Below are 14,361 nucleotides of genomic sequence, written 5' to 3'. Positions count from 1 at the left end.
TGCGAATCAAGCGTTCTGACTTCATAATTAAATCCTCAGCATACTGGTTATTTATGAAACTCACTTGTACAAAGAGCCCTTAGAAAACTATCCAGATTTTAGTGGTGAAATATTACTGTTCAGTCTGTTAAAATGTCAATCATCAATTTAGGTATATTATCCTCACAGATAGGTAATCAGATACAGTTTCGTGGGTCAAGAGCACAAAGGCAAATTAGAAAAGGCAAAAGAAAGAAAATTTGCTTTACCAATTTCCTAAGGGGGCGGGAATCTAACAGCTCAAATTTTCTTTCTTTTTTTTGGGTTGATTTTATAAATGAAACCAGAGATAGTTATTTTCTTTCTCTACTTTTGTTAACCCTATACTGCAAATATACTCTTAAATGTTGTCAGATCTTTTAGTGTGAAAATATTTACATTCAGACTCCTAATTTTCTCAGGGAAGAGGAAGAAGGAGCTGGGTGTGATGGTGCACACTTGTAATCCCAGTGGCTCAAGAGGCCGATGCAGGAGGATCACAAGTTCAAAGCCAGCCTCAGCAAAAGCGAGGCACCAAGTGACTCAGTGAGACCCTGTCTCTAAAATAAATAAAATAACAAAATAGAGCTGGAGATGTGGCTCAGTAGTCAGGTGCCCCCGAGTTCAATCCCAATACCGCCCACCCCCGTCCCCCAAAAAAAAGAAAAAAGAAGGATTTTTTAAAAAAATTTTTATTCTAAACCAAATAGGTGCATTTTCCTGTGGTTCTTAAAGCACTTTCCTGTAGCTTCAGATCCATGTGGTAAAGGCAGTGAAGTGTCACCCAGTCAACTGTGTTTGAACGGATCCCCTGGCAGGCAGCCTCTCACTGTCCAGGGTACAGTGGACGGTCCGGAGGTTAGGTCAGTCAGGCATGAGCTTTCATCAGCTTTTTATGGAACATGTAATCAACAGGAAGGAAGAGAACACGCCTTTTGATTGTCTTCCTGGAACAAAAAGTCATGGATGATTAAAGGAACCAGATAGGATTTTTTAGAAATATGTTAAGCAAGGTTAATTACCAATGGACCTTCTCTTTGGCCATGATAAAAGTCTTTTTATAAATCCCACTGTATTAGATAATCCTAAGGAAGTAAGTCTAACAGAGTGACGCCTCTGTGGGTGAGACACTTGAGGTTGTATATGTGAAAGATACTTCCTTAATGATATTTAAAGAGGAATAGGTGAATGGGGCTGGGGTTGTGGCTCAGCGATAGAGCGCTCGCCTAGCACGTGTCAGCCCCTGGGTTCGATCCTTAGCACCACATGAAACAAATAAATAAAATATAGGTATTGTGTCCAACTACAACTAAAAAAATAAATATTTTTTTAAAAAGAGGAATAGATTATGTAAAAAAGGAAAAATACCCAAGTGCTTTCTATAGGATAAAGTTGTAAGATAGGACACAAACCTAACACAAGACTTTGCCAACAGGGGTTAGTTGCCCAATAACTTCTAAACTAACTTCTCAGGCACATTTTGACCATGAACCCCAGATTTCAATAAAGTACATTAAAAACTATATAAAGATCATAATCTAACGATGTTTTCTTAATTTATTAAGATGTTTACTTAATCTCAGATGATAAGAGCTTTTGTAGTTTGAGAGTTTATTAAGATTTTTTTCAGGACAGAGGAAGGAATTTAAGTCTTCAAATATGTTTCATAAGTCTTGATTACAGAAAATTAGTTTTGATTCCCTAGCAGTGTTTACTCTTCTGTAGCATGAATCTTTTTCTGAATCTGGGCTTACTTTTTCTACAATAAGTGCAGGCTGCACTTTGTACTATGTAATATTATAGTGTGTAAAGTTGTCTAATGTTAGATTATGAAAGGTCAAGAGCAGTTTCAAGATCAAATATGGGGCTGGGGTTGTGCACAGCAAATAAAATACAGGTTTAATATGACAAATAAAATACATGTGTAATATTATTCAGTGTCAGGACTCAGACACCTCAATATCATGAATACAAAAAGCACAGAAAAGAACAACTTATTTAATTTTAAATCTGTTTAAAATAAGCTATTATAATAGTGAAAATAAGCACTGAATTGATTAAAAGCACTTATGCAGACCTGTTTTGCTCTCATTCTGTTGGGATATGGGGTAGAGTAGCTTTCAGTCTTACAGGAAGCAAATATCCCATCTATGCTCACCTCATGTGACTTTGAAATCTAGGATGTTTCATCAGATAATTTTAAATAAGTCACTAGAAGAATTTTTAGGATGTTTTTATTTTCTTTATTAAATATTAATTTTTGTAGAATGTATGATTTTCCTCTTAAAAATTGCCCTGTGCATTTGAATTTAGTGCTAATGATTTCAGTTAGATGAAATTTACTCTAGACACATTAAATTTAAAACGTTTGTTGACTTTTTCTTTAATGTTGGAAATATTAAAACTGTCTAGAATCAAAAGAAATCACAAATTTATTCTGAAGGATGGGTGATGATGTTCCAATAGCATAATATATTTTTTGTAGATGTGCGTTTATGAGAGTTCTTTTCCCCACATACTACGAATTGAACCCAGGAACACTTACACTCTACCATTGAAATATATCATCAGCCCTTTTTATTTTTTTTATTTTGAATCTCACTAAGTTGCTGAGGCTAGCCTGGAATTTGTGATCCTCCTGACTCAGCCTCCCAAGTACCTGGGATTACAGGCAGATGCCGAAGCACTCAGCCAGTTTTCTAAGAGTCTTAAAGAATGAATAGGCAGAACTACCTTCCCTTTTCCTTCTTCCTATATAACTTAAGTAAAGTAACATGTTAGGAAATGCTAAAAAGTGAGGACTATCTAATCTCCTGGGCTTTTAGATATCCATAAAGGGAAGTGATCAAGAGTAAATGCATTGAAACTCCTATGTCCTATATTCTTTCTATTTTTTATTTTCAAAAATATCATAAAGCAATATTACAGATTCACTGTATTCAGTGAGCTTTTATGCTGCAGTCTTCCTAAATGACAACCCACATGACATAATTGCTTAAAAAAAAAAAAAGACACCCAGAACATTTGGTCTATAATTACTTCTTTAATTTCCTTATCATTGGTGTCATTGCTTTTCATTATTTGTGAATTGTTTTTCTCCTTTTCAAAAGCTTCTGATCATTAATGATTTGGTGTATAAGAAAGCATCTGTAGATAAATCCTAGAAGATAGGTGATCACCTGAGTAAGCAAGGCTTCCAGGGCTTCCAGTGGGTGAGTGAGCAGAAGCCAGGTGTGGAGTCTACCAGGAGAAGGAAAACCACTCCACCCAGGGAGACTTTTCAGTCCTGGGGTAATTGGTGTCTACTTCTGATGTTTCTTCTGGTAACTCAGTAACTATACATAATGGATCACCTAGCTGGGCCATGTGTCTACTCCATCTTCAAAGTATCCTACTTTGGTCTTTTGGCCAGCATTTGAGTCTTGCTTCTTACTCTAGGAGTATTTTTCACAGTCCAAGATTTATTCCTTTACAGGATGAGCAACCTGCACTCTGTACATGTTCTTGCTGTCTACAAACAGTGTGTGCTTGAGAATGTGCTCCAAGGCCCTAAAATCTTGGGCTGAAGAGACCTTAGAAATTTTCTTCCCTAACCTTTGTATTTTAGAGAATGGGCTTGAAGTCCAGCAGAGCTGGGGTAGAACCCAGGCATGCTGCATGCCCACTCTGATGCTCAGAACTCTACCCACTGTTTCACAAAATGTGTTATACAGGTGGAAACTGGGTGTCTAAATAAGTTCTGAAATGTGAGGTTAAACAAATTTAAATAGATTTTCTTTATTATGTGAGTTGATCTTCCTGAGTCGTGTGTGCTGTGATGACTCTAGTATTTCTTTCAAACCTCTGCTTTCTTGCTTTTCCCTCAATCCTAACAGATGTTTGGCCAAGAACTGCTAGATTGACAGGTCCTCATTTTCTTTCTATTCCACTTCATAACTCACATATTATGAATTTGAAAAATAGACGACTAAGTAAAATGTTCTATTTTTCTCTGGCTTGAGTTTGTCTCTGTGTCCATTCAGTAAAAGTACATTGATCAGGCAGTGAAGATTCAGACACAGACACTGTCTGTCCTCATAGAGCTTCTGTTCTTGTGGGGGAGACATATGTTACTTAATGAATTACACTAACGAGAGTCTAACTACAGGAGCTTAAGGAAGAACCCAGTTTGGGGTTAGCTTTTAACAAAGCAATCTGATCCGGACAGTAGAGGTAGAGACAGCTACTCTCAGGAAGCAACTCCTGAACAGGGACTGAAAGGGTCAGCTGGAGGCAGCAGAGCTCTGGGCTGGGCGTGGGAAGCTTTCTTGACAGAGGAAATAGTGGGAGAAAGCAGGAGTTTCAGAAGCTGATTGATGGCTCCTTGGCCAGAGGGTAGAGGGCAGTGGAGAGCCTTAGATGAAGATGAAGTCTGAGAGGGAGGAGCATGGCTGGCTGAGTCACTAGTGCTTTGTGGGTCACTTTGACATGTTAGACATTATACTGAGAGGGTTAAAGAAGAGTAATCAGCAGCCTCTGAGACTGTTGATCTGCCTTTTTTTTTTTTTGTCTCTGATGGCAATAAGATTTATGCTAAGATTGTTTTTCACTACTTCATGTTGGAAGGCTTTAGAGAAGGAAGAAACATGTCCCTTAGAGCTGGTGTGACACGCTGTCCGCCTGTTGGCAGGTTCCAAGTGGTGGACTTTAGATCCTGGCCGACACACTATGGGACCATTCCTATGAAGGAGAGAGGATGGTGACGCTGTTACTGACTTGCTTTCTTGGCTGTTTCCATTGATGGAAATGAAACCATAATTCAGTTTAGAGAGCAAATCAGTAATCAAATGGATCATGTTTTGTGGCTATTAATTTGAGTTCTAGGCTAATATCCTAAAGAAATTTACATGTACATGCAAGAACCATACAGGAGTATACAGTGTGTATTACAGTATGAGGTGTGACAGGAAGAGAGGGACATGTTATTGTCCAGAGTATTCTAAGAGATAAATAAGTCACATTCATTCATTCATTCATTGGAACAGATACAAAGCTAAAATGACCATTAGATTTATACCAGTTAACATGGATAAAATCTCAAAATATACTCTTGAGTGAAACTAAACAAGTATAAAATCGTAGGTATATGATTCTGATTTCTGTAAGAATTAAAAACACAGAACACTACTATGCCAGTTCTGATGCATGTAATAACAGTGTAATGATGTGTATGTGGACTTTAGAGTAGGGTTGGTTCTGGGGAGGAAAAGAGGAAAAAAGGTTGGGGTTGGGCTTTCGGTTATTTTCCTAATATGGAAAATTATATTGTTTTGTGTATTCAGTAATGAGAATCTGTTATTTTTGTTCTTTTGTATATGCTTGAAACATAACCTAAGATAAAATGTTTCAAATAAGATATAGCAGAGGGTACTTACTGAGCAAAGGATGACTGGTCTTGAAAGAACTTTCCAGGAGCCAATCAGGGCCTGGCATCTGCATTCCAATCTCCCTGTCATGAGCAAAGGAATGTTGCCTTTTAAATTTGAAATGTTCGTTTGAGGGATTCTGTTGGCTTGTCTGCCAGGGTAGAAAATGGCTCTTGGGTTTGGTAAAGGAATGGTATTTTGGGGTGATTCCAGGTGTTTAAATACACTTTTTCTGACCACTGAAGGCAGTCATTACAAATGTCACTAGTGTTTTCCTGTGTAACGGCAGTCCTCAGGCACTGGTTTATCAGGTAAGAGATAAGAGCTCTGAATTCTTAGTAGATGACTAATAATTGATAAAGCTCTCCTACTGCCTGGTACTTAGGCCTGTAGCTCAGGCTCTTGTGCCTGGTGAGTTTATAGGGGGCTCTGAGAAACAGTAACCATCAGGTGGGAAGGAGGCAGGTGCGTACCTGAGATGACTGTGGCCCAGATCAAACCCACCCGGTGAAACCTGTGATGTGGCCCCTTTCTCCTGTCCCCCCAAGTCCTTCTGGATCTTTCCTGCTGTGACGCTGCCCATAATATAGACTTTCACCCAGGTTCATGTGAATTAAATCATTAAGTTGGAGGAAATTTGCCAAATCATTTCAATCATTTGTAACCTTTTTGAAGAAGTGACTGTGCCAAGTGTTACTTCAAAACCCTAACTGGCTGAACCCTCTTACCAGTTAGAACAGGTGAAGTTCCAGGCAACATTTGTCTTATTTAAATAGGTTTTTAATTTTAGAATGGTTTTGGGAAAGTACAAAGGTAATATAAAAAGTTGCCTTAAATCCCGGCATCTAATTTCTTATTGCTAACATCTCATATTACTGTCCAGGGAGTCATTTTAAGACAACAGTTTTTACCTTTTGGGGGTTTTGGAAACATTTTGTTCCAAGAGAAAATTGTTCAAAGTTTCTGCTGACAAAGTATATTGCAAAATCAAGAGTTTTTTCTTTTATTAAGTTACCTGGAAATAAAAGTTAATATCTTAGCAAAATAATGGAAATCTTTAAAAATTACTGTCCTGGGACCTAGTACACATAAATCCTCAACAAATGCTTGTTGAAAGAATGGATAAATGAATGTGGGTACCCTGAGATGTCTGTGACCTGTTAAGATCTGCAATTTTTTAAAGTTAAAAAAAAAAATCTCTATGTGTATGTATGTGTGTCCCCATATATAGCCCATATATAAGCTGTTCCACCTTATCTAGGTTATAATTCTTACTACTATCTGATTTAAGGTATCATTTATTCTTTTTTTTTTTTTTTTTAGTTGTAGATGGACACAATACCTTTATTTTATTTGTTTATTTTTATGTGGTGCGGAGTATCGAACCCAGTGCCTCACACATGCTAGGCAAGTGCTTTACCACTGAGCCACAAACCCAGCCTCTCATTTATTCTTAATATCATGAAATCATGGTGTTTCCTTCACTTAACCACTTATTTTAAAGTACAGATGGCTGACAGTGAGTGACTATTTTTTGACCTATCCTCTGTATCATAGTGAATACCAAGTATAAATTTGGGAAATTTTGACTTTTCCATCCTGTTTTGTTTCTTTAAGACTATATATTATACCCCCGAGCCAGGAGTGGTGGTGCATGCCTGTAATCCCAGCAGCTTGGGAGGTTGAGGCAGGAGGATAACAAGTTCAAAGCCAGCCTCAGCAACTAAGTAAGGTCCTAAGTAATTTAGTACCCTTTCTCAAAATAAAAAATAAAAAGGGCTGGGATGTTGCTCAGTGGTTAAGTACCCTTGGGTTCAATCCCCAGTATCCAAAAAAAGACTCTATATATGATGCCTCAGTATATAATGGAGCAACACAAGATCCTGTACTATCTTGTAACAAAGTTTCACTTTTTGGAGTACCAAGTAGGTATTCATTATGGTATGGGAAAAAAAAAATCACCTTTGATAATACCCAACTATACTTCCTTAAAGTCTTTAATCTGAGTCAGTAGAAAAAAATCACAATTTTTTTTGTCAAGATAAATAAAAATGATTCATTTGGAAGGTAGACTACTCAGCAATTAATCTTTTTATGTTTTCAGAATTCAGACGTGGAAATGGTTTTGTCAAAACAATTTCCTCTCCATGTTCAAGAAAGCATGAACAACGCCGAAGATGAGCACAAAGTCAACGAGCTGCAAAATCAGCCCTTGGAATTGGATGTTCTGCTGAGAAATGAACAATTAGAAGAGATAGAGGTATGGAACTGCAGAAACACTGACCACATGATTGCATCACTCATCCAGGGTAGCACAATGCATTTTAATTACCAAAAACCTGCTTGCAACAAAGTGAAAAGTCTTATTTAACCTCTGCCTGATGATCAGTTTGGTAACTGTATAATTATGTACTCATCAGTAAGTTGTATAAGTTTTTGCATTTAACAAGTAGAAGGGTTTAATGAACATTCGTCTTCTTTCTCTTTCAGAAAGTTCCCCCAAACTTATTCAGTAACAAAATTTTGGATTTTTCTGACTTCTCATCCTTCCTTTTCGTGGTCATGTGTAGTTTTTTTATTCTGACAGATTCTTTTTATTTTTCCTCATCATCAGTCCATGGGTCCTGCTTTTTTTTGGCGGCTGGGTTTATAGGCTGCATTAACATATTTATGTACTTCTAGCTGTGCAATCTAAAAATCCAATACGTGACCACGTATTTTAAAAAATGACACTATAAAGGATCCCTACAATTTTAGCCAAGTTTACATAATAGGAAATATGTGTCTAAGAATGAGATATGATATTATTAACTAATAATAATTATTATTATTGTTATTAATTACTATTAGTAGTAATTAATAACAATGTGAGATGTAATAATAATGCCATCTATTGCTGTATGTAAATAATTAAAATAAATTTTCCTTTAGAAACTACAGAAACTTTTAAGATGGTGGGATCATGTAATTGATACTAAATGCTGAACCCAGGTGAACTTCGGTCTAGATTTAACCTAATTGTAGAGAAAAAAGTTCTTTTAGATGTCATGACTTTAGTTTCTCCGTGTGCAGATGAAATATTTGAAATATCACCTTGAGAATAGGGTGTGTTATCTGGAGGAAAGGAGAGGAAAAATGGATGAATGAATTAATGCATGTATGATTTACTGGTTTGTGCGGCTTGTTTTTAGGAATTATATAACCGATTAGAAGCAAGGAAAACAGCCATTGAACCACTAGAACAATCTGAATGTTTCAACAAAACAGAAGCAAGTGCCTTGGCCCTCCACAGTAAAAGATATTCAGCACAGCACTTGGACAATCTGCTTCAGGCGCTTACTGCTTTGAAGAAAAATAAAGAAAGCCAGTATTATCTCCTTAAACATTTTCAAGAACATGTCACCGCAGTTGAATCCTTGATGAAAGCCTTGTTGACAGAAAAGGAAAGTCTAAAAGTGTAAGTGTGGGAATATAGGACTCATGTGCTTTTCATTCAAGCACAGCCCTCACTTCCTTGGATGGGCTCAGAGTTTTCAGAGTTTATTCTGTGAAAGGATCTTATGATTGTAAAACTATTCTAGGGAAATGAATTCTACGTGGAACTGGCTTAGTCTGTTTGGGCTGCTATAACAACATACCATAGACTGTGTGGCTTATAAACAACAAAAATTTCTTTCTCACAGTTCTGAGGTTGGGAAGTAAAGATCAAGATGCTGGTAAATGTGATGTCTGGTGAAAGCTCTCACCAGTGCATCGATGGTACCTTCTAACTGTGTCCTCACAGAGTAGAAAGGACAAGGCAGTTCTCTAGAGATTTCTGATTCAAAGACTCCTAAACCCACTCATATTTTATAAGAGTTTTGGCCTTATGATGTAATTACCCTCCAGGCCCCACTTCTTAATACCCCTAAGTTATTGATAAAATAGGAATTTGGGAGGGACTCATTCTGGTTTGTTTTGTTGTTTGTTTTTGCTTTTTTTTGCTTTGCTGGGAATTGAGCCCTGGGTCTCAAACATGCTAGGCAAGTGCTCTACCACTGACTCATATCCCCAACCCTCAAATATTCTTAAATAGCAGAAACCATTTAAGAAAACTTTGTTGGTTTTGTGCTAGAAAAATAAATGTACATTACTGGATATGTTTTACAAACTAAGTTATTAAACAGTTCACAGTATAAATATCTGCAAAGTATATTTCAGTTCTATGAAATTCAATGTTCTTTTGGATAAGAGTTTATTCTAAACTGTGGGAAGGAGAAAAATATGTGTAGTTTTTTTGGCATTCACATAATTGGTTTAGATAGTTTAGTACATATTGAATATATATGTATATATACACACACATATATGTATATATTTACACACATGTGTATTAATTGTTTCTTTTAAAATATATGCACTCCTTTTGCCATTAAAATGATGACAAATGGTGGCAGATAGTCTTTTTTTCAGATATAGTCTTTTTTAAAAAATTTTTTTTAGTTTTATTTTTTAGTTGTTGATAGACCTTTATTTATATGTTGTGCTAAGAATCGAACTCAGTGCCTCACACATGCCAGGCAAGTGCACTACTGCTGAGCCCCAGCCCCAGCCCCAGATATAGTCTTAATAGGTGAATTTTTTTTCATTAAAAAGGTTTATTTTATATGTATATCTAAATGGGTTTACTTTTAGTACTATCTCTTGAGGAAAACACTTTATACTGAAAACATTTGCTTAATAATTCTGACTTCTTAGTCAATATCTGTAACATGATTTTAGAAAGATGGTAACAGAGGTGTTTGATAGTATGGTAATTTCTCTCAGTCCTAGACTGACCTTTGTAATAGCACTTTACAGTTTGCAGACTGTTTTTATATACATTGTTTTTTTTCACTCTTCACTCTTTTCCTTTGATTCTTTGTTTTAGTGATACCTTTTTTGTATCTGGTGCCCAGGACCTTGTGCATGCGAGGCAAGCACTGTACCAACTGAGCTATATCCCCAGCCCATTAATGATACCATTTTAAAGGTGTATTTTCTGCATTGTCATCCATTAATTGAAAGCCACAGTAAATAAGATTTTTATTTCTATTTTAAGGATATAATACTTTTGTAGATATCCTAATCTTCTTTTCTGTGAATTCAAAGTAGAATTATTTTCTTTTAATGATTATCTAACCATATATTAGTGCATAATAAATAGTAAATGTGAAAAAACACTATTTTTATTTTTCCCCTCTAGGGGACCAATGGACAGTGAAATCTATTTGAACAAAATTAAGAAATTCCTGAGATCAATAGAAAAAGAGAAAGTTTCTTTAAGCAAGTTGAAAGCTGAATGGGAGAGCTTATCACCTCATGTGACTGACATGGATAAGAAGCTGATGGAAAACCAGATTCAGCAGCTTGAGCATGGTTGGGAGCAAATGGAACACATGGTTCAAAAGAAGCATTCGCAGCAGGTAATGGAATATGGTGAATTCACCTCCCTTGTGAATAAGTTCCAAGACATGGAGACTTCTCTGCAAGAGCAGCAGCAGTGTCTGCTGTTAAGGCTGAACTCTCTAGAAGAACAGGAGGGGAGCCACAGCATCATTGCCTCGGCCACTGAGCTCCAGGCCATCAAGCATGGGTTTTCTATTTTAAAGACACAAGCTGAACTTCAGATGAAGAGGTTCTGGGGAGAAAAAGAAAAGAAGATTTTAGAAGATGCAATAAATAATTTGAAGAAGCAATTGGAAACATTGGATCCATTAAACCTGGAGGTGGAAAATCGGATTAAGAAATGTGACATAAAGAACAAGATGAAGGAGACTATCCAGTGGGTCAAGAATCTGCAGGGTACACTCACTCCCTACATTTGCCTTTTCCCAGATGACATTCTTTCACAGATCAGAAAATGCAAGATGGCTCATGATGGTATTCTGGATAAGCAGCAGGTCATGGAGTCATTGGTGAAGGAGGTCAAAGATATCATTCCAAACCTTACAGCAGATGAGGGGGATGATTTAAATAGCCTCCTGGAGGACTTACAGAGTCAATATCAAATGCTAGTTTTAAAATCAACTCAGAGATCACAGCAGTTGGAATTTAAATTGGAAGAAAGAAGCCAATTCTTTGCAGGGATTGGGAAGGCTCAACTCACTCTTCAAAGAAAGGAAGCACTGATCATTCCCAAGATGGAAGCAGCCTCCACAGAAACTGAGCTAGCACATGTCCACTTCACTTTGAAGGCATCCCAGGAGGAGCTGCGAGAAATTGGGAGTGTGATCTCAACACATCTTCAGGAACTAGCAAACACCTGTAAGGATCTAAATGTCTTTGAAAGATTATTTCTTGATGACCATTTGAAACATCTGAAGACCAGAGCCAGCAGAACACGAAGATTCATTCAGAGTAAGTGCAATGAAGTAGAACATAAGATAAATTCTTATAGAGAACTCCATGAAGAAACATCTGGTCTTCAGAGGGAGGTTGATCGTATACAGCATAAGGAACTACTACTTAACCAAGACATAAATCAAGATGTGAAAGAGTTCAATAATCTTAAAGACAGACTTACTGGTGTTCGATGTGAGATCTTACAACTATTAGAACTTAAAGAACTGTTTGACTACACAGGGATAAACTGGGACTGTTCACAACTTAACCAATTGAAAACCCAAGTATTTGAAAAAGAAAAGAAAATTGAAGAAAAAATCAGACAGTTGAATACGTTTGTGGCAGAACACGGCAAATATCAAGCATTACTGAGTAAAGTAAGGGATATGGATTTGCAAATTAAGAAAAGGGCTGAATTAGTACAGAAAGCTCCTGATACCTCACCAGAGAGCAATTTGCTCAATGCGATAATTTTGAATCAGAAGATTGAGAAAGCGAAGTGCTTATATAATGAGGTACTAAAGAAATTAAGTGAAAACAAGGCCTTGGATGACTCATTCAAAGAGAAAGAAATAGTACAACTAACACTGAATGTAGAAGAAAATGATAAGTTACAGAAGGTTGTCAAAAACATAGTACTAGAATTCCAACCAAAAGAAATTGATGAAAAGAATTTTCAGGACCTACTAGAAAATTCCTTACATGTTTTAAATCAGATTAAATCTCACGTACAGCAGCCTTTGCTTATAAATTTGGGAATTGAACATATTGAAAATGAGAAGGATAATTGTGAAGCATTTCTAGAACTAGTTCAGGAGGAAATGTGTAGTATTAAAGCTGTGACTGTTACCGAGAAGCAAAGAGAAGAAAACTCTCCTGAAACTGGTGATATGGAGACAAAATTGCAAGATGTTGAAGCGCTTCAGACACAGCTTAGCAGAAGCATTGATTTACGCATGGTAAGTTTTTTTTTAATTACATATTTTCAATTAATGGCGTTTTATTTTTTATTTGTTTATTTCACTGTGGTTAATATCTGTACGTCTAAAGAAGTTACAGGTTCTACAGGAGAATTCTTTGCAGGAAGTTAGCTCTTTGCAAAAGTGCAACTTTATAATCCTGACTCAATCTACATCTAAATTCAATACCTTATAGTTTTGAAAAGCACTAATCTGATATCTCTACATCTGCTTCCTTCATAGCCCTTATGGAAGTCACAACAAATTTTTTCGTGTGTGTGTGTGTATTTTTTTTTTTTTTTTTTTTTTGGTCTCTAGAGATAGTAAAAGATGATGGAAGAAGTGTGGTGTAAGGGAAGAACACCAAATAATAACTGATATTTATTTAGAATTTACAATATGCTAGGCACAGTGCTAATCATTCTATGTTTAATCTTCTCAGTGATTCTGTGAGGCAGGTGCTATTATTAGCCTATTTAAGAAAAATTGAGAGCTAAGAATGTGGCTCAGTGGTAGAGCTCTTGTGTAGCATGTTCAAGGCCCTAGGTTCAATTCCCAGGGTTGTTGTTGATGATGATGATGATGATGATGATGATATTACAATAAGGAAATTGAAGTTCAGATTTTTCTCAGGATCTTGTGACAAAAACAGAACCAGAATTAAAACTGAGATCTGATTCTAGATGAGGAGTCATCAAGTTAAGGAAGAACCATGGGCCAAATCCTGTCCATAGTCCTTGATTTGTAATTAAAGTTTTATTGGAACACAACCACACCCATTTGTTTATGGGCTAATGATGGCTGTTTTCATGCTCCAACTGCAGAGTGGAGTAGTCTTGATGTTTGCTGACCTCTGTGGGAAAGTGACCCCAGCACACTTCCCCCTTTCCTTTTGATAAGAGGGCAGGTGTCTTAGACATCTTTCACATTGTACTCTACATGATACCTTACATGTTGTTATCAAGTCTGTCACATTCAACTTATAAGATGGGGAAATTAACTTCTTTATTTTGAAGAGTTATTATTAGGTAATGTATTTGAAATATTTTGTTAGATGTAAGTGCTACAGAAATGTAAAGTCAAATGATGAACCCTAATGTGTTGTTTAAATAGGTTCATAGCAGATGTTGAGGAATCTGAGAACCTCTCTTAGTTTTAATGATTTCAGGAAACAATTGACATAAATACCCAAAATAATATGATTAGAACTGGAGGGTAAGTGATTTATTTTGGAGCTAGGGATATATAGCTCAGCAGTAGAGCTAGCATACACAAGACTCTAGTACTGAGAATTAAATCATGTACTTTTTTTAATTGCCGTTTTTTTATTTGTTTTATTTAGTTGCACATGACAGTACAATGATCTTGACATATCATACATTTGAATCAGATGGGGTATAATTTCTCATTTTTCTGAGTGTACAGGTTGCAGAATCACATTCGTCATGCAGTTACGTATTAACTTTTTTATGTGTGTGTGATCCTGGAGATCAAACCCTGGGTGGCTCTATCATTGTGATCTTCCTGCCTTAGCCTTCTGAGCTGCTGGGATTACAGGCATGCGTCACCATGCCGAGCCCATACCCTGCTATTTCTTATTTTAATTAGAAGACTGA

At 36.5% G+C, this 14,361-nt stretch overlaps 1 protein-coding gene across 9 annotated transcripts in view; it reads left to right on the top strand.

Moving 5' to 3' along the window:
* Syne2 (spectrin repeat containing nuclear envelope protein 2) overlaps positions 1-14,361 on the top strand; it is a 332,720-nt gene that overhangs the window by 164,265 nt on the left and 154,094 nt on the right. For all 9 annotated transcript variants that reach the window (XM_071607983.1, XM_071607984.1, XM_071607982.1 and 6 more), the window contains 3 exons: positions 7,528-7,683; positions 8,615-8,880; positions 10,648-12,745. In XM_071607983.1, the coding sequence (XP_071464084.1) occupies positions 7,528-7,683; positions 8,615-8,880; positions 10,648-12,745 (2,520 nt within the window). The remainder of the gene's footprint in view (positions 1-7,527; positions 7,684-8,614; positions 8,881-10,647; positions 12,746-14,361) is intronic.

The sequence above is a fragment of the Marmota flaviventris genome, chromosome 2 (assembly GCF_047511675.1).
Source record: "Marmota flaviventris isolate mMarFla1 chromosome 2, mMarFla1.hap1, whole genome shotgun sequence".
Taxonomy (NCBI): Eukaryota; Metazoa; Chordata; class Mammalia; order Rodentia; family Sciuridae; genus Marmota; species Marmota flaviventris.
The sequence above is the reverse complement of the archived record's forward strand: the minus strand, read 5'-3'. Positions and strand labels throughout refer to the sequence as shown.